This window comes from Neomonachus schauinslandi, chromosome 13 (assembly GCF_002201575.2).
Source record: "Neomonachus schauinslandi chromosome 13, ASM220157v2, whole genome shotgun sequence".
Classification (NCBI taxonomy): domain Eukaryota; kingdom Metazoa; phylum Chordata; class Mammalia; order Carnivora; family Phocidae; genus Neomonachus; species Neomonachus schauinslandi.
In genome coordinates, this window is record NC_058415.1 from 80,191,692 (window position 1) to 80,206,252 (window position 14,561).

A 14,561-nucleotide genomic window follows, 5' to 3' on the forward strand; every position below is an offset into this window, starting at 1 on the left:
AACTTGCACAATGTTACATGTCAATGATATCTCAATAAAGTGGGGGAAAATCACACTTCTCACTTGAGCAACTATCACCAACAAGACTTGGCTCTTGATTTAGCTGGATAATCTGAAAAAAAAAAAAAAAGAAAAAAAAGAAAAGAAACTTTTTACCTTGCTTTTATAGTAATTTCAAAATCATTGAAGTCCTTATAGCCAATGAAATTCTTTTCTGGTTCTATTGAGACTGAAAAATGTGGCATCACTGAAAATAAAAACAAAGAGGTGATTTTACCATTTAAGTTAGAGTAGCCTTCTTTCTGGTATAGTTGGACAAGCTGTAACATCAACACAACATCCACCTTTTCATCGTCAAGATCATCATCATCATTGTCAACAATATCCGTGGGGCACCTCTCACTCTACCAGTCAGTGGTCTCTCCAGCTTTATGTACCAGAAGCACTTTGCTTCTACTTTGACTATAGCACTTATTATAGGCAATTGCTTATTTCCTTCACTGGAGTATGGGCTCCTTGAAAACAGAAAAGACTATACTCTATGTATCTTTGTATCTCTCCCCCTCCCACCCTTTTCATGAGTCTTAAACATAGTATACGCTCAATGAAGGTTTATTAAACTGAAAATAGAAAATGGGGGCGCCTGGGTGGCTGAGTCGTTAAGCGTCTGCCTTCGGCTCAGGTCATGATCCCAGGGTCCTGCGATCAAGCCCCGCATCGGGCTCCCTGCTCGGCGGGAAGCCTGCTTCTCCCTCTCCCACTCCCCCTGCTTGTGTTTCCTCTCTGGCTGTGTCTCTCTCTGTCAAATAAATAAAATCTTAAAAAAAAAAAAAAGAAAATAGAAAATGAAAACTCTTGCTCATTTAAGAGTTCGCTCTTATTTCTCGTAGATAAAACCCATCTGGTCTCCAAATTCCAACATAAAACTCTGACTTTAGTCAAGAAGAGAAAGCTTACAATTAGCTAAAAGAAAGACCACCTATGCAAAATTTAAAATTAGGGCAGAAAGGAAGGCGTTCTCCCTCTCTCTCATTGATTGCCCAAGAGAAAATCATTTCACCTGTCAAAATGGCACTGCCTTCTCTTTAGACTAACTAAGACCATGTACCAGGGCTCATGAACTCTAATTCTATTAACCAGCACAACCATTAATAGAAAATTGGGTAACAAGTGGCCCTGATATTCTGGATAAAGATTGACACATAAGTATAAGTGAGATAGTTGGCTTCAGATATGGCTCATATTTTCTAGATAGAGAAGTCTAAAAGAGGAATGCACTTTGTTGCTCTAGGCTGCATTCCTATGTTACCAAAGATGAAGGCAGGTGTGTTCTCTTTATGGTATGAGGTGGAGGAAAACATTTCATCCCTTCGTCTAGTACCTACTTGCTATACAGCAGGCACACTCCTATTAATGGGGATATCCCAGTGAACAGAAAGGCACAAATCCTGTCCTTACTGAACTCACAGTCAAGCAGGGAAGACAGCGATAAGCAAATAATTACCCAGATAAACACCTACACCACAGTTATGAAAACCAATATATAAGTATAGGGAATCCTTCTCAGGAAAGAGAAGTTAAGAAAAGATTTGCTGAATAAATGGCTTTTCAGCTGAGACTTGAAAGATGAATAGGAGCTGGCTAGGTAATCAGGGAGGGAAAAGTATTCTAGGCAGATGGAACATCATATCCAAAGTCACCACTGCTGGAGGGAAGGGGATGAATGGTATAAAATGAGGCTCGAGAGGAGGAAGGTGGGGGCCAGCTCAAAATTAGGATTTTGATTTTCTTTTTTCTTTTTTTAAAGATTTTATTTATTATTTATTTGAGAGAGAGAGAGACTGAGAGAGAGAGCACATGAGAGGGGGGAGGGTCAGAGGGAGAAGCAGACTCCCCGCTGAGCAGGGAGCCTGATGCGGGACTCGATCCAGGGACTCCAGGATCATGACCTGAGCCGAAGGCAGTCGCTTAACCAACTGAGCCACCCAGGCGCCCAGGATTTTGATTTTCATTAGCAAAGGAAGAAGGAACTATTGGGGACTTTTCAAAAGTGAAATAAAATGATGAGATTTGCATTTCAAGATTTTGGCCAATACCAAGTGAAAATAGCTTGGAAGACGAGATAGCAATTAGGAGGCTTTTGCAGTAGTCCAGGAGGGAGCCTGGTGATGAATTGATGAGGGTGGCCACAGATAGTAAGAGGTGGATGAATTCTAGATATACACAGGAAGCAGTAAAAATACTTGGAGGAAGGAAGATCAGTTAGGATTATAGGTTATTGAGAGCCCAAAATCTTTAAAGTTGTTTCAATGTAACAAATTTTTTGGGTCACTGTTTTGTTTGCTAATTGTTAAAATTTATGTACTTATTCTCCATATTATAAGTCTCCTGGAGGAATAAAAAATGACTTCAAGCAAAAGAAATCTAAATTTGGTATCAGAACACCTAAGTGCTCTAGTAAACAACTATAAGAGATGGAAAGATAGGGGCGCCTGAGTGGCTCAGTCAGTTGGGCGTCTGCCTTTGGCTCAGGTCATGATCCCAGGGTCCTGGGATTGAGCCCTGCATTGAGCTCCTTACTCAGGGCAGAGCCTGCTTCTTCCTCTCCCTCCCTCTGCCTGCCACTCCCCTTCTTGTGCTCTCTCTCTCTCTGTCAAATGAATAAATAAAATCTTTAAAAAGAAAAAGAAATGGAAAGATAAGCTATTTATATGTTAATTATTAGTCCATTAATATGATTGATTTCAAAATAAGAATATCTTAAATTTTCAGATAAATATATTAGGGATTTGTGAGCCAGAAGGAAAATAGTACTGAACGGGGGATGGAAATCCAGTTGTTCTTGTACTGTCACTAATTGGCTGTAATGACTTGAGTAAATCATTAGTCTTACTGGGTTCTGCTCACCTCATCTCTGCCTATTTAAGTTTCTTCTAAAATCATAATTTTTGACCTTAACTCGTCAAGCTCCATGGGGCAGTAGGTCTCTTCTGGCTCTATGATGAGGAACACAAGTCCAGAGAACTTGATGAGCTTGTTCAAGGGTAACAAGGGCATGCTGGAACTAGAGTCTAGGCATTCCAGCAACGACCACTCCCCCAACCTCCTCAACCTGTACTTCTAACCATCCCAGCCAGGCTGCCTCATCTTCATCTGGGAGTGATTTGGCATTAAGTTCACTAATGAAAAGCATAACTACAAAAACACTAACTTTTTACAGGTAAACTTTTAATTGTCACAAATTACCATATTCTTTAATTTCAAAATATGTGGTTCCAGTTGTTGAAAAGTCCTCTTTATATTTAGCTTGGATTGTCCACACACCGTATCTGTGGGAAAAAAATATTCAAATTTATAGAAGTCATCAAATGTTTTCAATTTGCCCAGAGGAAATCTAATCGATTGCTGTTTTAAAGAGGAAAAAGAAAGTAGAGATGTATTTAGCCATTTTGTGTAGAACTTTAAGTAATAAACAGAAATAATTGAGTGTTTCTAGGATAATAAAAACTGTTCATTAATGTCTTTCATATATTGTGTTATTTTTTCAGGTATTTTGTCTTAATATAGTCAATAGCTTTGATTTGAAGAGCTTATGAAACTTGAGGATTAACTTAATCCTGGACCATAAGTATACTAACATAATACTAAAATCCACACTATAGTAGGACATCCATACTAACGCCTCTAGAAACATACAACAGGTCAAGCTGATCCAGATGATAAAACTCACACCTCACATAAAAGAAGTTATGGTTAGAGACAAAGTATGGTTCGTTTAAAGAGGAAAATGACCAGAATTTAATTAACAATCTTCATTTAAAAATATTTACTGAGCACTGGAGTAAGAACAGGAGATAAAAATGAACAAAACAGAAGAATTTCTGCCTTCATAGAGCTAACAGTCCATGGGATTTCCAATTCCCACTTCTCCACTTACTGGCAGATTGGATTTGGGCAAGTTGCTTAACCTCATTTGTGCAATGAAAAAAATAATATTTATCTTGCATGTTGGTTATGCAATCAATACACTTAATATTATGACTATCATCATCATCATCAATTCAATGAATATGTATCAAGTGCCTGTTATGTTAAAGTGCTGAAGATACAACAGTGAACAACACAGACAAAACAAAAAGGCAAATAAACAAACAAATAAGTGTAACATTGAGATAAGTGCCATGAAGTAAATAAATAAGAGAGTTAGAAAAAGAGAGGGACTACAATAAACTATGCATCCAGGAATAGCCTCTTTGAAAAGGGAGCAGTTACTCTGTGTCCTAAAGAATGAGAAGGCAGCCTTGTGAACAGCAAGCTGAAGCACATTCTAAGGAGAGGGAACAACATGTTCAAAGGTACTGGGATAGAAAAGTAATGATCGTGAGAGACCACCATGTCTGACACGTAATCTGTCAAGGGGCAAATGGCACAAGATAAAGTTGGATAATAGTTGGATAAATGATAATAATTATAAAGTAATAAGATCAATTCTGTATTATAGAGTGTGTAGTATTTTTAAGGAAGTATACAATTTAAAAATTAAATCCCCAATTTCACTCACATTTCTAGAAAATATTCAGTGAATTAACTATAAACAACAAATTAATTGTGAACTCCCTTCCAGAGGGCAGAAAAATGACCACAAGGAGATTCTGCTTTAAAGTTATATTCAACCATTTATAAGTACACTCATTTTCCTACTCTATTATAAGTTCCTTGAAGGCAGGGGCTGTGGATTATTCATTTCTATTTTGTATATCTCACTCCCTATGTGCTTTGCACATACCAGGAATGTGTTCACCAAATATTTATTATATTGCATTCTGTTAAAATGTGTTCTTAAATCCTTTAATATGAGGTCAAAAAAGGAAATGGCTCTGAGAACATTCTCCCTCTTGAAATCCGCCTTCTGGTAATCTATGCAGACAAAGACTATGGAGGATCAATATTTTTATAACTCTCAGAGCAAGGCATGGGACCACTCCAGCCTTTTAGACTGATAGTCTATTAGATTCCTTGAAGGGTAGAAGGTTGATGGTTTTAATGAAAAAAAGCCCACGGACTATTTTTGCCTCTTCCAAATTTTTATTTCTATATATAAAGAGGATTGGTGGGAAGTATTGGGAGGTTTTTGTTTGCCAGAAACTGAGCCTCACTTCTCATTAGACTTAAATTTTCTTTTTAATGTTCAAACTTACATTATGTCCTTTTCACTTTTTATTTAAAAAATTTTAGGGTCTTTCTACTTTTTATCTGTTTTATTTTATCTTAATTCCAGTGAGTTAACATACAGTGTTATATTAGTTTCAGCATACGATAAAGTGATGCAACAATTCTGTACACCACCCCGTGCACATCCCAAGTACACTCCTTTGCACACCCTCATTTCTTCCACGCTTATGCCCTTTGTTAACAACAGGTAGCTCCATTTGACTGGTTATCTGCCTCACAACCCAAAGATCCAGATGTGCTTTCTAGAGAAAACTTTATTAACAAATGCTTTAAAATACTTAGGATTCGATGGAATCTTGAAGTCAGGGAAAGAGATGATTCCAGTATAATCGTTTTCTTCTACAATGTCCACTTCTGATCCTTCGGGATCCTTTGAATAAAAACAAACATCCTCAAAGCACTTAAGCCACATTTAAAAAATCAGCTGATTATAATATCTTTGACCTACAGAAGTATTTACTAACAAATATCTACGTCTTCAAATTAAATATGAAGGAGGAAGATCACTTAAATGTTGTGGAAGGCAAATAGGGTTCATTTAAGCTATTTCCCTCCTTTTTGAAACTCTCCTCCACCTCCTGCTACACACACACACACACACACACACACAGAGAGAGAGAGAGAGAGAGAGAGGAAGGGAGGGAAAGAAGGTTTATATTGGTATCAAGGATATCCTAGCCTCAATTATCCAGAAGAGACTCAACTTTCTATTGCATAACTAAAAAAAGAAATGTAACAATAATTGATGTTACAACTAACCAAATGTGAACTTACAGGCTTTATAGATACCAGAATCTAAATTTCATATCTGTTCATTTGAAGTTTTCCAAAGCAAATATACTATAAAATGCTTTAACTAGCTAGACATTTTATAACTGTGTACTATGGACATTTTGAACTTGATAAAACACTCAAAATGGTTAAACAAACTTGAAAGTTTTCATAAAGCTTCCCCATAAACTCCCCTTTGTGTGTGGGTTTGAAAATTATCAAAACATGGACTACATGTAGAGGTTCCTTTTGACCTTAACACAGAAATTTACCACGATGTGTCATGACTGTGGAATTCATGGCCAGGATTTTAAGGTATTTTTCCCTGGACTTAAAAAGATCTATTCTGAACAAGGGTAAGGATCGCAGCTAAATATCATCTGGGCTGCTCTTTATCCCTGCAGTTGATCATGCACAGTGCTTCTAAGATGATCTCTCTTGAGCACTATTTTCAGGACACTTCTTGTATACTGATTCTCTGCCGCTCTGGGATCAGATTCCTCAATCCTCTCTTCCTGGGGCAGCTCCTACATGAGACAACTGGCATCCACTCTTCCTTGTGTGGTGCCAGGATTTTTCATCACTCAAGCTCAACCAGGAGAAATAAAATAAAAAGCATCTGTCCACACCCTCTAGTATTTTCTGACAGAAAAAGTACATTTGAACTGGACATTCTCCTTCATTCCCTTCCAGACTCCCTATACCACTCGGCCAATTTATTTGCTATCTCACTTCTTAGTCCTTCCTGCTGCCATTGGAAAACTCGTGCTATTTCTTAATAGGAAGTTCTTCACTGTTTTGTAAAACTCTGTGTCTATTCCTTTAATTGAAACCTATTCTATTCCAGAAAAGGATCACTGTCAGCTGTGACTCTTACCTCCATTTGGTCTGCCTTCTGAGCCCATGTGTCATTTGCCCCACTGTATCGTTTGTTTGGTTTGTACTCTAAGTGTGGTTTTGTCCTGTAGTATCTACCCAGTGTGTACGTCTGTTCCTACACTCACATCTTGGGTTCCAGAGGAAAAGACGCACAGCTTTAGGGCAAGTCAGCTTCCCATCCACTTCCCTGCGGCATTCCATGTGACTCTCCCCGCCCTCAGTCAGGCTGTCTGGGAGGCCATTCTCTGCATTTCTCCTGCTGCTGACAGCATGCTTCTCTCTCCCTGCATCAGGGCTTCAGCCACAGCCCAGCCCAGGGTTCCCTCACTGCATACTCCTTCACTTCCACCGCAGTGGGGTTCACGGTTACACATTTCCCTTCCATCCTTGGTCCTGTCCCTTCAGTAAATCTGCAGGGACTCCCTACCACCTGCCGCGTGAAGTCTTCACTTCCAGGTCTGGTGATTCAAGTCTGTGGCCCTAGCCTAACTTTCAAATCTTACTTACCTCTCTGTTCCCAGGGATGCCTCTGCCCTGGAATCAGGTTGCTTTCTTCATGTCCGATCCCTTTCACCTCGGACTGCTGTCTGTTGCTCCTTTCCAGCAACCCGCCCATGTCTTCTCCACTGCTCTCAATCCTACTCATTGTTCCAGGCCCAGTTCAAATCTCACCTCTACCTTGACGGGTCCCTTAGCCTCCCTGATCTCTTTTCTGGACTACGGGAGTTTACGGTCTATATCAGTAGTTATCAACCACAGTCTTGGCACACTCTGATGTTTCACAAGTAATCCACTATAAAATAGTCAGACGTTAAAGTTTGTGAAAGGTTTATGATTTGTGTAGGCTATAAAGCATTCAAAGTTATCCGTATACATTCCTCTTTTTTACTTGTGTTCTGGTAAGGGTTTTTGGCTTCTAGGGTTTGTTAGTAGGAAAACAGGTGCTGCAGCCTACAGGGAAGGGCCATGGGTAATACACCTACTGTTAATAGGTGGGCAGTTATTTCCCCACAATAATTTTGTAGGGTTGTGACACAAACTGGGTAAGATCATGGGAGCTTGTTGCACGTAGGCATGTCATCTGTTACACATCACTGGTCAAGTGTTGATAACTGCTGATCCTTATCCCATGGTTTAACACTATTTTTCACATGTGCTAGTATGTTACTAACCTCAGTTTCTTAAGTGTAAGTGCCCAGATTGTAATTCTTTATCTTGAATTGTACAAATCAAAAATCTCATATGTAATACTCAATATTCAATCAATTCATAGTGATTGATTGATGCTCTCTAAGAAAGAAACCATGAGGTATATGTTTAAAGGATTTAGTTCAAAATCATAACTTGCTGAAAGTGAATTTTCATGAGCATTTTACATATATCTATTGCAGAGGTATAGATTTACAATGTTATGCTTACAGAAGATGTTCAGGAACCATTTACCCAACATTGAATGAGTTAGTGTGGTGTTAGGGCAGGGTTATGGAACAATGTATCTTATCCTAAAGATGAATTAAATTATTACATAAATAAATAACATACTTACTATGTAAGTTAAGACAGTTTCTCTTTTGGCTGGCTTCAAGTCGTCATTCAGTGAGTAAACTCTAACCTTTACTGTAAGAACAATTGATATCATCAAAACCTCGCTAAACACAGGGTATTTTATTTTTTATTTTTTATTTATTTTTTTAAAGATTTTTATTTATTTATTTGAGACAGAGACAATGAGATACAGAGAGCATGAGAGGGAGGAGGGTCAGAGGGAGAAGCAGACTCCCTGCCGAGCAGGGAGCCCGATGCGGGACTCGATCCAGGGACTCCAGGATCATGACCTGAGCCGAAGGCAGTCGCTCAACCAACTGAGCCACCCAGGCGCCCAACACAGGGTATTTTGATTTTTTACAATAATCATCCTTAAAGGAGATGAGTATAATTTTTAAAAAATCATATCACAAAAATTCATACTTAAAGGAAAGAAAAAGTTAGTTTACAGACATATATATTACTAAAGATTATTTTCCTTTAAAGAGAACCCTCTTGGATTCCTTTAAAGAGCTACTTTTCCTGGTGAATTTAAAGTACAGTCCACTTTATTAAAATATATTTCCATACAACTTTTTGGGAATATACATTAGACCATTGTTTATTGAGAATTTCATAGTAGCAAAATAGTGATCTCTCCCATATGGTTATATGGGAGCATACTATATTGTCTCATATTAGAGTTGTAGATTTTTTTTTTTTAAGATTTTATTTATTTGACAGAGAGAGACACAGCGAGAGAGGGAACACAAGCAGGGGGAGTGGGAGAGGGAGAAGCAGGCTCCCCACCAAGCAGAGAGCCCGATGCGGGGCTCGATCCCAGAACCCTGGGATCATGACCCAAGCCGAAGGCAGACGCCCAACGACTGAGCCACCCAGGTGCCCCTAGAGTTGTAGATTTTAATGGAAAATTAGATAGTTTGATTTTGACATTATACACTCTTGCACATATAAAAACCAAAAAGTCCCCAAAGTATCCCTTATTGTAGCTAAAGGCAGCTTTGAATTGTATGGTTTTGTTAGATTCATTGAGCCAGATCCTGTAATTGTTCCATCATTGTTAAATGAGTAATGGCAAGAGCTCAAGAAAAATTAGTTCTTTTCATTTGTTTCTGCCCATTAAGAGATCCCTGCCTTTTAAACAATTGCATCTGCTAGAATTGAACTCTTAGCTGCTTGAGACATGCTGTTCTAGTTCCTTCCAATATGAAATATTGTAATTTCTCTGATGTTCATTTACTGAGGCTCAAATCATTTCATGGCCAAAACTTTACTAACAAAATAAAACTGAACTGGAGCCATAAGCCCTTTAAAGGGTCAGTACTATGTAAAGCTCTACATGAGAAGTCACATTAAACTCTCCAAAATTGGTTTCACTAAGACCATAAGGTCAAAGCAAAATGTTCAGTAAATCCCCCCCCACACACATACACACTCTGCTGTCCCCCTTCTCCCACCTTGCGTCCTCCCTCCTATATTCCTCTCCCACCTTGCGTCCTCCCTCCTATATTCTTCTCCCACCTTCCGTCCTCCCTCCTATATTCTTCTCCCACCTTGTGTCCTCCCTCCTATATTCTTCTCCCACCTTGTGTGCTCCCTCTATATTATGGACATACCCAGTTCATCCCTGAGCATCACTGGGAGGCTGCCAGAGGCAGTATATCACAAAAAAGTAAGAGCTCATGCCCTGGAGTTCAAAACTTTGGTTTCACTCCCACGACTACCACTTCCTAGTGGCCCTGGAATGGGATACTAAATCCCTCTAAATCTTAGTTCTCTCATCTTAAAACAGAAATGCCAGTATCTGCTTTTTAGTGTTATGAGAACTAAATGAGACAAAGCTTTTATATAGCCTGGCACATAATAACCACTCAATAAATGCTTATTATTTTTATTTTAGTATTATTATTTCTATGCCTACTACTTATCTAATTTCTAACCCAGTTTGTGTTTAGACTAGAATTAATCTTGTCTTCATAGCAACAGTGTATCAGAGGCAAGATCAATCTAATTCTTTAGTACCAAAGATATGGCTTATTAGGTTTTAAAAAACTTATTAATGTCTTCTATGTACAGGCACTATGCTGCACTTGGAGATATGGTGGTGAGACAGATCAGGCATGGAAGTCTTCCAATGGAGGGGAGGAGAGAGTGAACACATGATCACACAAGTGTATGTACAATTCCAGGGTGGGGAGCATTACAAAGAGCACTGCCCGGCTTCCTGAGAGCATAGAAGAGGGAGATTTGAAGCCATCAGAGAGGTCAGAGAAGGCTGCCCTCTAGGGATGACATGTTAGGGTTGCATAGGTACTAATAAGGCAAAGTGGAGGGGTGGGGGGGGGGGGAATGAATGTACCTGGCAGAGATACACAGGTCTTCATATGGGGGTGGGGGGTGAGGGGAAGAGTGTGAGAAAGCAAATAGAAAGAGGTCATTTGGTCTGGTTTCCACAGATGAGGGGGAGCATGGTGACTGAGAAAGCTGGAGGGGAAGGCAGGACACAGGCTGCACGGCATTGAAGGATTTTGGTCAATATGCTAAATTCCTTACCCTACAAAGCCTTGAAGATTTAAACCTTTATCCTAAAGATGCTTATACTAAAAATCCCTCAAGGATCTGCAGATTAAATGTGTGGATTAGGATATTAGAGCTATGAATAGCAAGATTTAATCAATTTCTAAGAGAACTACTTTTAAGTAATTTTTTTTTCTTCTGTGTAAATAAGGCTTTGTGCTATTCCACAGATTAAACAGTAATGGAAAACACTTTCCTAGTGCTTACTCTGTTCTGGGCACTGTTTTAAATGCTTTACCCATATGAATTCAGCTACCTCTCACAACAATTCGGTGAGGTAAATTCTATTATCTCTATCCTGCCCTTTTTCCCACTAACAGAGGAACCATGACTATGAAGCCATGTTCTATTAGAAATTTTCTTAGGTAGATTCCCCTTAGAAAATTAATATCTATATATTTCTGTGATCTAGTTTATTCTTTGCTGAAATATCTGATCCCCTAGGGTTGGATTTATTTTCTGAATTTGAAGAATAGCTCCAAAGTCAAAGGAATTTTTTTTATGAACATGGCTCTATAATAAATTATTTTCCCACTGTCAAAACTATATTTGCAATTACATCTTACACTTGTTTAATAAATAAGATATAACACAACATTTCACAATTTTTAAAAAGCTTTTTTCTTCATAAAAATAACTAATGGGGCAGATAATATAATTGTAGATTTTGCAGTTTCCATATGAACTTAAAAGTTATGTTTAAGTTTAAATTATGTATTTAGCAATTTCCATATAACTTTTAAATTAAAATGGTATTTATAAATGTAAAAGTCATTAGGAGTTGAGACTCTTTAAGCAAGTTGGAAACTTGTCTGCACTTAATTTCAAGTGTTAAAAAATCTCTACAATATGGCAATCACCCCCTCTCCACCAGAGGAAGCAGCATCTTATACCATACCTGACTGTTGTGGAGTGTAAATAGGTTTGTCTGTATGAATGAAGAGAAATCCATTGTCATAGGTTATTGGCACTTCTTTTGATCTTGAAAAATGCCTCGATACAACTTCCAAATATACATGTGAAACTGGGTTTTGTCCTCCAGACAATTGTTTGGGTTGTATCTGTTAAAAAAAAAAAATGACAGAATAGAGTATAACTTAGGTTATAAAACATGTTGATTATCTAAATACCACTGTCACCTCACTAGAACACGCAAAAAAAGAGCATATGTATTTAACCATTTAAAAAGTAGTAGAGACAGAATAGTGAATACATTTTACCCAAAGCCTGTCAGTGTCAAATATCATAGTAAAAATTTAGCTTTAAGCAATTAAAAGTCTTTTGGTTTCCATGTTTCCTAAATTTTATATGTATTTAGTAAAATTACTACCACAGAAGCTTCTTTTTTTTTTTTTTAAACATTTTATTTATTTATTTGACAGAGAGAGAGACAGCGAGAGCAGGAACACAAGCAGGGGGAGTGGGAGAGGGAGAAGCAGGCTTCCCGCCGAGCAGGGAGCCCGATATGGGACTCGATCCCAGGACCTGGGATCATGACCTGAGCCGAAGGCAGACGCTTAATGACTGAGCCACCCAGGCGCCCCTACCACAGAAGCTTCTTAACAAACTTTCACTTGGTCAGCACTTGATTAGTATGCTGTCCACTCCCTCAGTTCAACATCCTGACTGATGCTCAGGACACATTGTACTATATCTCTATCCCTCTGCTCCCACCCATTGAGCTGCATGCTTTCTCATTTGGTGTATGTAATTGTAATTATCCACTTTACATTGCATGATATGCAAATATAATACATAAAGAGTAAATAAAAGAAAGAAGAGTGTTTTTATGAAAACTCAGGCTTTGGACACATGGGATAAAAGTAAATCACTAAAACCAACTGCTGTGGAATCAAACGTGAGAGCACTGTCAAAGTTTGGAAGACAGACAGTAACAGCCTATAAATATTCTGCACTCAGACTGCCTTGCAAGTGTCTTTAAGCTCCGTCTCCACTTTAAAGGAACAGAAACTGTAAGCAAAGATGATTTGTTAAAGGTATGACATGTAATAAATAAGATTTGACACTCGAACCGGGGGACCCATGCTTAAAGACCTTGGCATGACATCAAACAATTGGCAAACAAAGATACATTATAATGTTAAGATAAAATTAAATGCTGAAGATATGCATGCAGTTTTATGATTCTCTACTTAATCTTTCAATTAACTGAGTCTGCACGAGTCATGAGAACTTTTTATGATGATGAAAACATTCTATATCTATGTTGTCAACATGGTACTTGCCAGTCACATGTGGCTATTTGAGCACTTGGAATGGGACTATTGTGACTCATGAACTGAATTTTTTATTATAGTTAAATTTGATTGATCTAAATTTAAAGGTAACAGCCACACTAAACATCTTAGTGACATCAGATAAGAGTGTCCACTGAAATTAATTGGGAAATTAATTTTAATTCTTAATAAATCTAGTAAGTAGAAGTATTTAAGAAATTCAAGCATTTACAATCAAGAACATTAATGAAAAAATTCTTACATTTGGTTAGAACATATTTAGATCAGTGTTTCTCAAACTTGAGTAATACATCGACCTCTTTTAAAGGATAAAATGTTCTGGAGGACTCTCAGTGCTGACTTCTTATTATTTATAATATAATAAAAATTTATTTTTATTACAATGGTACTTAAATATGTACAAACCTAAGACCGGGTGTAATCTTCTTATGCATATGAGTTTTACATAATTATAAAATCAAAACAAATATACAAAATAAATTCAAAATACTAAATATCAATATAATTCTAATCTTAAGCTGTTTTAAAATTTAAAATTTAAATTTCTTTTTAAAGAGCTCACTTTAAAGAAACACTGATCTAGGGGTGCCTGGGTGGCTCAGTCAGTTAAGCAGCTGCCTTCGGCTCATGTCATGATCCCAGGGTCCTGAGATCGAGGCCCGCATTGGGCTCCCTGCTCAGCAGAGAGCCTGTTTCTCCCTCTCCCTCTGCCTGGTGCTCTGCCTACTTGGGCTCTCTCCTACCTCTCTGTCAAATAAATAAATAAAATCTTTAAAAATAAAAATAAACACTGGTCTAAATTAACCTCAGAGCCCCTTCCAATTCTAGTAGTCTTTGATTTTCTCGTTTTTTATTTTTGAATTTTTATCAGACTTTAAAACAATATTTTGAGTATGAAAGTAATTTTTAGTTAGAATTTTAAATAAGAAATGAGTTGCAAGTGCTTCTCTAACCAAGGTACACTACGATATCTAAATAGAAGGAAAAGTTATTTGATCCATATTGTTCTTTGTATTAACTACAGGTTTTCAATGAGAGCTATTCAGTTTAGTAATCAATAATTTTATTAGCTTTGGAAGCTATAATTGATGAATATCAGAGTTTAATCGGGGTTTTGTAGGCAATGCATTACAGATCAAGATGCATATTCATATTTTTCTATTTGATGTAATGATAATTTTCACAGTAAACAAGTATTTTCAATTCATTTCCAAATATGTACATTAGTACAATTTTATTTTCCAATACAAACATCATAATTTACATGCATTGCACAAAAAGCAGATACAACTCTCCAAT

At 37.6% G+C, this 14,561-nt stretch overlaps 1 protein-coding gene across 1 annotated transcript in view; it reads right to left on the reverse strand.

The window, feature by feature from the left end:
- Nucleotides 1-14,561, reverse strand: part of C5 (complement C5) — a 92,045-nt gene that overhangs the window by 73,452 nt on the left and 4,032 nt on the right. Inside the window, exons 3-7 of the mRNA XM_021691140.1 lie at nucleotides 11,903-12,065; nucleotides 8,429-8,499; nucleotides 5,511-5,602; nucleotides 3,247-3,329; nucleotides 157-247 (exon numbers count right to left, since the gene is read on the reverse strand). Coding sequence (XP_021546815.1) covers nucleotides 157-247; nucleotides 3,247-3,329; nucleotides 5,511-5,602; nucleotides 8,429-8,499; nucleotides 11,903-12,065 — 500 coding nt within the window. The remainder of the gene's footprint in view (nucleotides 1-156; nucleotides 248-3,246; nucleotides 3,330-5,510; nucleotides 5,603-8,428; nucleotides 8,500-11,902; nucleotides 12,066-14,561) is intronic.